At 41.9% G+C, this 12541-nt stretch overlaps 1 protein-coding gene across 11 annotated transcripts in view; it reads left to right on the top strand.

Moving 5' to 3' along the window:
* The window catches only part of LOC139412765 (leucine-rich repeat flightless-interacting protein 2-like), a 41564-nt gene extending 39082 nt beyond the window's left edge, over positions 1-2482 (top strand). For 10 of the 11 annotated variants that reach the window (XM_071159461.1, XM_071159458.1, XM_071159456.1 and 7 more), the window contains 4 exons: positions 1103-1267; positions 1424-1503; positions 1748-1852; positions 2033-2328. In XM_071159461.1, coding sequence (XP_071015562.1) covers positions 1103-1267; positions 1424-1503; positions 1748-1852; positions 2033-2143 — 461 coding nt within the window. In that variant the 3' untranslated portion in view covers positions 2144-2328. Of the gene's footprint in view, positions 1-1102; positions 1268-1423; positions 1504-1747; positions 1853-2032 lie in introns of all 11 variants that reach the window. The other variant, XM_071159464.1, reaches the window with a different exon arrangement.
* The last annotated feature ends 10059 nt before the right edge of the window (positions 2483-12541 follow it).

Below are 12541 nucleotides of genomic sequence, written 5' to 3'. Positions count from 1 at the left end.
GTTCAGAGGAGACTGCGTGAATCAGGCCTTCATGGTTGAATTGCTGCAAAGAAACCACTACTAAAGGACACCAAAAATAAGAAGAGACTTGCCAAGAAAAAAGAGCAATGGACATTAGACCGGTGGAAATCTGTCCTTTGGTCTGATGAGTCCAAATTTGTGATTTTTAAAATTGTTGTTCCAACAGCAGTGTCTTTGTGAGACACAGAGTAGGTGAATGGATGATCTCCGTATGTGTGGTTCCCACCATGAAGCATGGAAGAGGGGGTGTGATGGTGCTTTGCTGGTGACACTGTCAGTGAATTATTTATAATTAAAGGCACACTTAACCAGCATGGCTACCACAGCATTCTGCAGCGATATGCCGTCCCATCTGGCTTGCGCTTAGTGGGACTATCATTTGTTTTTCAAAAGGACAATGACCTAATACACACCTCCAGGCTGTGTAAGGGCTATTTTACAAAGGAGAGTGATGGAGTGTGCATCAGATGACCTAGCCTCCACCATCACCCGACCTCAACTCAATTGAAATGGTTTGGGATGAGTTGGACCGCAGTGAAGGAAAAGCAGCAACAAGTGCCCAGCATATGTGGGAACTCCTTCAAGGCTGCTGGAAAAGCATTCCTCATGAAGCTGGTTGAGAGAATGCCAAGAGTGTGCAAAGCTCTCATCAAGGCAAAGGGTGGCTACTTTGAAGAATCTAAAATCTATTTTGATTTGTTTAACACTTTTTTGGTTACTACATGATTCCATATGTGTTATTTCATAGTTTTGATGTCTTCACTATTATTCTACAATGTAGAAAATAGTAAAAATAAAGAAAACCCCCTGAATGAGTAGGTGTGTCCAAACGTTTGACTAGTATTGTGTATATATATATATAAAAAACATCTGAGTAATTAAGTACAATGTGTTGTATGTATTAAAAAAATAATACAGATTAGAAACTAAAAAAACAATGCTGTTAATTGAACTGTGTGGTAAATGTTGACGTACAAAACTACTCTATTACTGATCTCGACTACTCAAACTACCCTTTTACTAACCAACTATTAGAATTTCATGCTGTTGATTCAAAGTCAGCTGTCTGTTTGTATTGCAGAAGTCAGACTGAGGAAAATAGTTGATGAGAGGGAGAGTTTAGCTGATCAGGTGAAGAGGCTGAAGTCTCAGCTGGAGGGGAAACAGAGGAACGGGACAGAGGGTTTGAGTCCTGAGGAGGACAGACTTGAGAACGGCATGGACCCCCACATCCTCGACTTACAGAGTGAGTCACATTTCACGTTTACTAAGACAGATCTAGCCTTTTACCTGGCTGTCTCCCTAGTGTACTTTGTCAAGTGTGTAAGTGGAGTATACATTATGCAAACCTATACAACAATATTTGACTCACATCCTTCTATCTTTATTTCTTCTTCTACAGGGGATGCCAACCGGCAAATCAGTGACCTCAAGTTTAAACTGGTGAAATCAGAACAGGAAGTCACAGCCCTGGAACAGAATGTAAGTACCGTTTTAGTTCCTAGACAGAGGAAGACATGTATGACTATATCCATGAAACACCTGACCAATCACGTGAGATAATAAGTAGTATCTTGTACAGTCTGGGTTGGAGACTATTGACCATTTTCTCCACTAGGAGCTCCATGGAATATGTCCCATAAGTTACGTGTTCAGTCTAGTATGAGGCATATCACATTTCATCCATCAATCCATTTATTCACCCCTTCATTTCTCTCTTGGCCAGATCATCCGGTTGGAGGGTCAGGTGACTCGTTACAAGTCGGCCTCTGAGAGCGCAGAGAAAGTAGAGGACGAGCTCAAAGTGGAGAAACGCAAGCTACAGAGAGAGGTAGGCTACTATAATGTCAGGTTTACAAAAACAGAATCACAGAACCCACAAGTCATTGGGTCATATCTAGTATGTCAACCCCACATGTTTTGGTATCAAGTCTACACCAGGTATACGTTGTTGCCTTCAGGTTGCTTCTCCCGTCTTAAACTCTAAACCTTTTCTCTCCGTTCTCTCTAGCTGAGGTCTGCCCTGGACAGGATTGATGAGCTGGAGGCCAGTAACAGCCACCTGGCCAAGCGCCTGGAGAAGATGAAGGCTAATCGGAGCGCCCTATTGGCCCAGCAGTGATGTACTTATTGGTTGTCATGGCAATTTGCATCCATGACCTCCCTATGACCTTTGATCTATCAGGCACTCTATTAAAACACACCCAGAAAATTCAAACCAAGCGAGGACTTGCTGGAGCAAAAGCTTCAATGAAACATATCCACACATATTGTAATCACAGATTCATTCAGTGTTGTGCCCGTCTGTACAGTATATCCAGGGATTCACAGAGACACAGAGGGAACGTGTTACTGACCCTGAGAACACTCCTCACTGACTGTGACCGAGGCTTGACTTCTCAACTAACTGGTGAAGGGGGAATATTCTGCACAAACGAACAGCAAAGAGGACCTATCTCCTCCTATAGCTCTTAAGAGGACCTATCTCCTCCTATAGCTCTTAAGATGACCTATCCTCCTATAGCTCTTACGTCGCCCTGTGCCATGATTACCCCTAAAGCATTTCTTCCCAATCATTCTGTTCTCTGTAACACATGGCACTATCTCTCTGTGCTACTTGGGCTCCAGGTCTGCTCCAGTAAGTTTATCCATCCACGGAGTTTATCCATCCACGGAGTTTATCCATCCACAGAGTTTATCCATCCACGGAGTTTATCCATCCACGGAGAGGAAGAAAGACTCAAAAGGAGTGTGTTTCATGTATATTATTTTATTGTCAATATATTTTGAAGTGAAAATGCAATCTGCTCCCTCCTGTCCCCCAAGCCAAACTCTGATGTTAATGTGTAAGGTGATGTTTATTTTTACGTGTGCATGTCTCCATAGGTATATGTCAAGTACATCAGATGGGTGGAAATACACGTGGCACAACATTAATTAAGCAATAAGGCCCGAGGAGGTGTGGTATATGGCCAACATACCACGGCTAAGAGCTATTTGTTGGCCATATATCACAAACCCCCGAGGTGCCTTATTGTTATTATTAACGGGTTACCAATGTAATTAGAGCAGTAAAAATACATGTTTTGTCATAACCGTGATATACAACAGCTGTCAGCCAATCAGATTTCAGGGCTCGAACCAACCAGTTTATAATCAGGATTGTCCTATACATCTCATTGTTTGTGCCACGTGATGAACAGTATAATGGTACTTGAGGAAAAATATCACCAGGTCTTAACGTCTGAAATACTATGTCCTCCCTTGAGCAATTTAAACGACTCATTGGGGAAGGACAACTCGATCAATCAGTTGAAAAATGTACTTCTACTGCAACAGTTTTGGAACCATTCAAATCGGCTGTCGCAGTAACACTTGCTGTAAATGTTCGACAATCTGACAAACCAGATCTCATGCAGATAAAACAAAACATCAGTTATATTCTGACATAACGGGAATTGTTCCCTTATTATCCGGCTCCTCAGTCTCAAGCATGTCATGCCTTATTGAGGGGGGGGGGGGGGGGGGGGGGGGGGGGGTATAGCATTGTTGTTCACTTGTGCTTTGGACATAACGTTTCCCTTCCTACCCCCTATACATTAGTTAAGCTCAGACATCTACTTTTTGGGGAAGTTTCAGCTGTTTACATGCTTTAAAACTATTATTTGTCCATGAATGAAGCTAATTGTAAACATTGTGCAATATTGAAAATGTCTTTGGGACGGTGAGGCTGTATGGTCCTTGCTTTACTTGAGAAATGTAAATGATGTTTGAGGTAGCATTGACAAGCACCACATTCAACTAATGCAAACTCTCTGCTAAAACGTTATTTGTCCATATGTGAATAGTTTGGTAAAAGATGCCAAACGCATTCATGATTTATGACAACCAGCAGAGGGAAGAAGCCTGATGCCGTGTCACATTAAGGGATGTAGAAGAGAAACACGGTCCGTGTTAAGCAGAATTTCTTCACTTTGGACATTCAGAACTTGACAGGGGAAAGTGTTTACACTGCCAGGTCTTTCTCCGTTGTGGTGCTGAGCATGACTTCGGCAGGAGCTTACCGGAACTGAGTACCGGTGTTATAATACTGATGGTTTGTCCGGACTGATAGTTTCTAAAGTAGTGCCTAGAACGGTTCAGCTCCAACGAGTGGCAGCGTCGGGGACCACAGTTATTGAAAACTACCATTTTCTTATCCGAACCATATTCTCAACTGCTGCGTTAATTCTGTTGGGTTAATTCAGGTAGGTCCATCAGTTTCGTTTTCCTCCATTTAAGAGAATACTCGGCGGGACTCGTATTTGTTTTGTTTTCCTCCATTTAAGAAAACACTCGGCGGGACTCGTATTTGTTTTGTTTTCCTCCATTTAAGAAAACACTCGGCGGGACTCGTATTTGTTTTGTTTTTCTCCATTTAAGAAAACACTCGGCGGGACTCGTATTTGTTTTGTTTTCCTCCATTTAAGAGAATACTCGGCGGGACTCGTATTTGTTTTGTTTTCCTCCATTTAAGAAAACACTCGGCGGGACTCGTATTTGTTTTGTTTTCCTCCATTTAAGAAAACACTCGGCGGGACTCGTATTTGTTTTGTTTTCCTCCATTTCCAAGAAAACACTCGGCGGGACTCGTATTTGTTTTGTTTTCCTCCATTTAAGAAAACACTCGGCGGGACTCGTATTTGTTTTGTTTTCCTCCATTTAAGAAAACACTCGGCGGGACTCGTATTTGTTTTGTTTTCCTCCATTTAAGAAAACACTCGGCGGGACTCGTATTTGTTTTGTTTTTCTCCATTTAAGAAAACACTCGGCGGGACTCGTATTTGTTTTGTTTTCCTCCATTTAAGAGAATACTCGGCGGGACTCGTATTTGTTTTGTTTTCCTCCATTTAAGAGAATACTCGGCGGGACTCGTATTTGTTTTGTTTTCCTCCATTTAAGAAAACACTCGACGGGACTCGTATTTGTTTTGTTTTCCTCCATTTAAGAAAACACTCGGCGGGACTCGTATTTGTTTTGTTTTCCTCCATTTAAGAAAACACTCGGCGGGACTCGTATTTGTTTTGTTTTTCTCCATTTAAGAAAACACTCGGCGGGACTCGTATTTGTTTTGTTTTTCTCCATTTAAGAAAACACTCGGCGGGACTCGTATTTGTTTTGTTTTTCTCCATTTAAGAAAACACTCGGCGGGACTCGTATTTGTTTTGTTTTTCTCCATTTAAGAAAACACTCGGCGGGACTCGTATTTGTTTTGTTTTTCCATTGACATGTTTTCGCTTGTCAGCCATCCAGTTAAAATATGTAACTTTCAAAATACAGAACTCATCCATGTATGATGCATTTTGCATCATGATACAAAACGTAGCATACAGGGAAGATGTATGTATTTTGAAGTTAAACATCTTGAATACTTGATGGCTGACAAGCAGCTGGAAAGGCAGTACAGGCTGTATGAAGAGTCAGCTGCAATTGGTGATGAATGTAATTACCTTCTCAGCAGCAACATGTGGCCACATCTAAGATACTCTGCAACAGTGTTCATTTTGATAAAAAGCTGAGGAAAAAGGCCAGATATGTAACCGTTGAGGCGATACGGTGCACAAACATTGGCGTAGAAAAGGTGTACATTTTGGATTCTGGTGGGGTACGACAGTTGAACTAAGCCAGAGGCATTTATAGGCCCCGAGATATATTCTCCAAGAATCAAAATGGGGTACACAATTTAAAATAAAGGATTCTAGCGTTAAGAGTTCCAGTTCTCAGATTTTGCTGTCAATAAAAATCTGCATCAAAATTCTGTGCATGATAAAAACAATAAAAATGATAGTTCATATTACAATTGATAGAGCAGGAAGGCTAAAGACAGTCACTAAAAAGGAATAAGAGCTGGAGAAAATAGTCTACTGTATGAAAAAAAGGAAATCAGTGACTATAATTCTGTTAATTTACTTGTGGCATTCATCAAGGATGAAACGTGTTTTAGTCAAACCAAAATTAGACTGCACAGAAAATTCAAAACTCAAGGCCATAGAATCACTAATTAGTTTGAACAAAGAGCTAGGGCAGCGAGGGCTGGACTTTTACTGTGGTCAAGATGTTTAAGGTGGAACGCCTGAACACTACAGCACAAACATTCAACTGTACATATTGCAGTGCTATTGGGTCCATAAAGCCAAACTGTAGTACCTACTACCTAGCCAGCCAACTCATAAAAACTCAGTGAAATAGCATGACAGGCTCAAAAATATTATAGCACATGGTAAGACATTTAACATAAATCATAGGAAGGTGTCTGAATTGATTTATGTTTTATACATCATGAATAAACAGTTGACACTTTCTACTATTGCATGGGAGACTCATTTTGAAAACATTCAGCCTTCTGAACCAGAAGCTATTGTTGCCAGTTAACTCTTCACAGACCCAGGCCAGTTGGAACACTCCTGCAACTCACGGAAGGGCTAGCCATCATGTTGAGGATGCTTCCCTCATATATGGTGTAGTTACTCTGTAGGAGGAGCAGAGGAACAGAATAAACAGTAGGTTTGGATGTTGCAGCATTGTCATTGAGTGGATGCTTACATGTTCGTTGCTGATAAACCCAATCTGAGGGACCTTCTTCATTGTGGCCTCATGCTCAGCAATGGACGCCTGGTCCCAAGCTTTAGTCTTCAACATCTCCACAATACCTCTGTGGGGCACAGACATTATGTTTACATAGTCTGGACTATCCACTGAACCAACCAGACAGTTCCAGTCTATAAACAGATTATTATTATTATTCTTCACCTGGTAGACTAGTTGAGAACAAGTTCTCATTTACAACTGCGACCTGGCCAAGATAAAGCATAGCAGTTCGACACATACAACAGATGGAATAAACAAAAACATAGTCAATAATACAGTAGAAAAAATCAAACAAAAAGTGTAAATGTGATAAGATAAGGGAGTTAAGGCAATAAATAGGCCACGGTGGAGAAGTAATTACAATATAGCAATTAAACACTGGAATGGTAGATGTGCAGAAGATGAATGTGCAAGTAGAGATACTGGGGTGCAAAGGAGCAAGATAAATACAGTATGGGGATGAGGGAGTTGAATGGGCTGTTTACAGATGGGCTATGTACAGGTGCAGTGATCTGTGAGCTGCTCTGACAGCTGGTGCTTAAAGCTAGTGAGGGAGATATGAGTCTCCAGCTTCAGTGATTTTTGTAGTTCGTTCCAGTCATTGGCAGCAGACAACTTGAAGGAAAGGCAGGCAAAGGAGGAATAGGCTTTGAGGGTGACCAGTGAATTATACCTGTTGGAGCGCGTGCTACGAGTGGGTGCTGCTATGGTGACCAGTGAGCTGAGATAAGGCGGGGCTATACCTAGCAGAGACTTGTAGATGACCTGGAGCCAGTGGGTTTGGCGATGAGTATGAAGTGAGGGCCAGCCAACGAGAGCGTACAGGTCGCAGTGGTGGGTAGTATATGGTGCTTTGGTGACAAAACAGATGGCACTGATAGACTGCATCCAATTTGTTGAGTAGAGTGTTTGAGGCTATTTTGTAAATGACGTCGCCAAAGTCGAGGATAGGTAGGATGGACAGTTTTACAAGGGTATGTTTAGCAGCATGAGTGAAGGAAGCTTTGTTGCGAAATAGGAAGCCAATTCTAGATTTAATTTTGGATTGAGATGCTTAATATGAGCCTGGAAGGAGGGTTTAGTCTAGCCAGACACCTTGGTATTTGTAGTTATCCACATATTCTGCGTCGGAGCCGTCCAGAGCAGTGATGCTGGACGGGCGGGCAGTGATCGGTTGAAGAGCATGCATTTAGTGGGTGAAACTGACAGTGTGAAGGCTCTTACTGGTAGTCGATCTTCTCCATCATGGCCGTGTATGCATGCATGTTTGGCTGGCTCCAGCAGTGGTCAACACTGATGGCTGGGTAGTAGATGATAAAGGCCAGACACATCTCATCAGTGGTGGCCAGCCCCAACTGCGTGATTCCTTTGCGAGTGGCTGTGTTATAGGTGCACTCCACCACAATCTCATCACCCTGCAGAGAGGAGATACTGCTTTTAGAAAGATCTAATGACTACTATGATAACACCACAGTTGACCTGATCAAGAAGCCCATGAAATACAGGTTGTACATGGATGCTTACTGGTTTGATGGTCTTAATGGTCTCCAGGTTGATGAACCCCTGCATCACAAAGTTCTCATCCACAGCCAGGAAGTCAATCTGCGTTCCATTCCTGCAGAGGGTCAAATCAAGCACACTTTACACCAACAGGTGGTCACGTTGCAGTGGTGCACATTCTCGCTGCAAAGATCCCTGTAGCAGATGATATGAGGTCCCTGAACCAAGCAGTGAGTGTGACAACCATGGACACAAGTGATGGCTCTAGAGTGCCTTCAGAAAGTAGTCGCACCCCTTAACTTTACGCAGAATGGATTCAAAAAGATTTGTCATTTTTTGTCAACGAGCGACACCATACACCTGACAAATCAAATGCATCTCTTGATTAGATAAGTATTCAACCCCCACAAGTCAACACATATGAGTCACCTTTGGCATCAATTACAGCTGAGTCTTTCTGGGTAAGTCTAAGATTCCACACCTGGATTGTGCAACATTAACCTATTATTCTTTTCAAACTTCTGTTAAATTAGTTGATGATTATTGCTTGACAAACATTCAGGTCTTTCCATAGATTTAAGTCAAAACTGCTTCTCAGGAACAATCACTGGCTTCTTAGTAAGCAACTCCAATGTAGATTTGTCCTTGTGTTTTAGGTTATTGTCCTGCTGTAAGGTGAATTCATCTCCCAGTGTCTGGTGGAAAGCAGACAACCACCTTGTCATCTAGGATTTTGCCTGTGCTTAGCTACATTCTTTATCCTGAAAAACTCCCCAGTCCTTAACAATTACAAGCATACCCATAACATGATGCAGCCACCACTATGCTTGAAAATATGGAGCGTGGTACTCAGTAATGTGTTGGATTTACAAACATAACTTCGTCCTGAATATAAAGTTTATTGCATCACATTTTTTTGCAGTATTACATGTTTTGGTATATTCCTGTACAGGCTTCCTTTTCACTGTCAGTATTGTGGATTAACTACAATGGTGATCCATCACAGCCATTTCATTTAACCTTTAACAAGGCAAGTCCGTTACGAACAAATTCTTATTTACAATGACAGTCTACCAAAAGGCCTCCTGCAGGAACAGGGATAAAATAACAAAAACATTCAACTCCCCCCCCCCCCCCCCCCACTCTACGACACCTGCATCTTCATAGTGACACGCCAGCCAAAGCGTAATAAATAACTTAATGCGCCAAGGGATAGTCAGTCTGCTTGTTTTACTTGTGCCCATCTACAAATAGTTGCCCTTTGCAAGGCATTGGAAAACCTCCCTGGTCTTTGTGATTAAATATTTTTTGCAATGCAGTGCTTGACTGAGGGACCTTACAGACAATTGTATGATTGGTGTACAGAAAGTCTCTCAACTCAGATAAAACACTATTCCATGCAACTTACGTTACTTGTTAAGCAAATTTACTCCTGAAAATATGAAGGCTAGCAATAACAAAGGGATTGAATACATGACTCAAGACAATTCAGCTCGTCATTATTAATTACATTTGTCCCTTTCTAAAAACATAATTCCACTTAAACATTATGGGGTATTGTGTGTAGGCCAGTTACAAAAATTCAGGCTGTAACAAAATGTTGAAAAAGTTCAGGGGTGTGAATAGTTTCTGAAGGCATTGTAGCTCGGCTCAACAAGTATATCATTCTTCTGGCTTCAGCGCTATTAGTGATGTTTGACAAGTCACCAATCCGGACATCTGTGATGTTGTAGACAACCACCATTACTTGTTTGTTATCGTGCACAAGCTGCATATGAAGTTGCATGTGATCCACTTCCATTTCCTGGCTGCGTCAGGAAAAGTTGTGCAGCAGAAAATTGTTCACGTGGGTCTACATTGGTCATGAAGACTGGCATAGGAGGAGGTCCACTACATGCTTCTCTACAGCTGCCCCTTATCTGTGATCCAGATCAACAAGCAGCAATGCTACACCGAGGACCAGGGGCAGACTGTTCAAATTGGTGTCTGTATGGAACACAGGAGGGGTGAGACTGCCCCCTTCTGGAGACATTAATACATACACACATGTATGAACACACACCGACACAAATGTTAGTCTGAGCTATCTCTACATTGTCTTCTTCATACTAGGCTTTCGAACTTCCAGAAAACGCTGGCATCCCTATTGGAGGACAGGATTATGATGAGTTCTACCAATGACTTTGGTGTAAAGTGTCATTGTAAGGATAAGCAGCGATATGCTTTGATGATCATTGTTGATGGTTCTTCACTCTCCCCACTGATGTGTTCTTGATTCTACATTCTGTAGGAATGGAACGCAGATTGACTTCCTGGCTGTGGATGAGAACTATAACTTTGTGATGCAGGGGTTTCATCAACCTGGAGACCATTAAGACCATCAAACCAGTAAGCATCCATGTACTTACTCTATTTCATGGGCTTCTTGATCAGGTCAACTGTGGTGTTATTAGTCATTAGATATTTCTAAAAGCAGTATCTCCTCCTCTCTGCAGGGTGATGAGATTGTGGTGGAGTGCACCTATAACACAGCCACTCGCAAAGGAATCACGCAGTTGGGGCTGGCCACCACTGATGAGATGTGTCTGGCCTTTATCATCTACTACCCAGCCATCAGTGTTGACAAAGCTCTGAAGCTAGATTTAGTTTTTAATTCATTTCATTCCAGCCATTACAATGAGCCAGTCCTCCTATTGCTCCTCCTACCAGCCTCCACTGATGTGTACATAAATGTATCAAGGTGAAATTAGGGGACATTCTTGTTGGTTCCTGTAGAGAAAGGCTACTAGTGTCAACTGGGCTGAACTGAACTGCAATCTAATGGATCAAACAAAGTAAATGAGTTGAACTACAATAATTAGTATTGGTTGTCCTGCAAGTATATTTACAAACCCAAAGTCATATTGTATTCACCGAAAGAACCATGGAAGTTTGACATGTTGCCCCTCCATCTAATTTCAAATTCAGTTTACCCATCCAAGTGAGAATTCCCAATGTGATACATCAGTGAATTAGCCTAAGCAAAACAGACCTGGCAGCAATATGATTTCTTCCCTGTGTGAATCTTCATATGCGTTTTCAGACCAATGCTAAAATTAAAAATGTTCCACAATCATTACAGCAAAATGATTTCTCCCCTGTGTGAATCCCCATGTGATAATTCAGATACTCAACATGGGGAAACCATTTGCCACATTACAGTAAATCCTGTTCGTGATATGATTTCTCCCCTGTGTGGATCAGTATAATAATGCATATTCTTGCCTGTGTGAAACCTTCCATGCAATTTCAGGTGTTCACTCTCATATGACAGCCTTTGAGTTTCTCCTTTGTGTGAATCATCCGATGACAACTCAGACCTTTAACATAAACAAAACCTTTGCCACAGTCCCAACAGCAATGCAATCTCACCCCTTTGTGGGTCCTCATATGGTCATTCAGACTTCTACCATTAGCAAAACCTTAGCCACAAACCTGACAATGATGCAGATTCAACCCTGTGTGGATCCTCATATGAGAATCCAGAGCTCCACGCTTTCTCTCTTTTCTGTGTAACTCCTCCTATGCACTGGGGATTTCAGATCCATGGATGTTTTTAACCTTGGAGCTTATAGTGTCTTTTTCTGTCAGTGTCCTCTTTGATTTGCGCAGGGGCTGAGATTCACTGGTTGGCTCAGAGTTTTGATCTGTTCAGTTTGAAGCCGTTTTGTCTCTGTATTCTTCACTTCGGATTTGTGAAGACTGAGTTGGGTACTGATCATAGTCAATTTTCACCCAGGCAGGAGTGAATACAGAGTCTTCATTCACCTGGATGATCCTCCGTTCTTCCTGTTCCTCTTTAATCTGTATGGGGTTCGTCATTTTGCCCCAGACTGGGGCTCCAATCCTGCTTACAGTGTTGCTGTACAGGGGACAACTCCTCTTCAGAGACAGTGAACTGCTGGAAATCTGAAGGGAAGGAGAAAGGATACATTAGATTTTAGTTGCAGATGAGATAGGTGCTGATACACTTCCTCTGACATAAGATAATGGGGTCTAGGATAGGGTAGCCCATCTTCAGGATGTCCCACTTATGTGCTGTTGGTTGATCCCAACAGTTTCTGAAGTGTCGATCATGGTCATTCAGTATTGTCAGTAGCAGCAATCTGACTGGACTGATTATAATGGAGGGGGAATAGCTCATTACTTGTCTAAACAGCACTAAATGTCCATTTAAAACATGCAAGGGCAGTACAGCAAGCGCCAGTCTTCAGAGCTATTTACATTTTGTTTATTCTATTCACAATTAAAATGATTCATATTGACGAGAATCCCTTGTTCACTTCTATTGCTATATAGAACCTGCAGTATTGCTTATATTTTTCAAGACTATTACATAACATGCACAGAATTT

This window comes from Oncorhynchus clarkii, chromosome 7 (genome assembly GCF_045791955.1).
Source record: "Oncorhynchus clarkii lewisi isolate Uvic-CL-2024 chromosome 7, UVic_Ocla_1.0, whole genome shotgun sequence".
Taxonomy (NCBI): Eukaryota; Metazoa; Chordata; class Actinopteri; order Salmoniformes; family Salmonidae; genus Oncorhynchus; species Oncorhynchus clarkii.
Note: the sequence above shows the minus strand (reverse complement) of the source record. Positions and strands in the feature narration are given on the sequence as shown.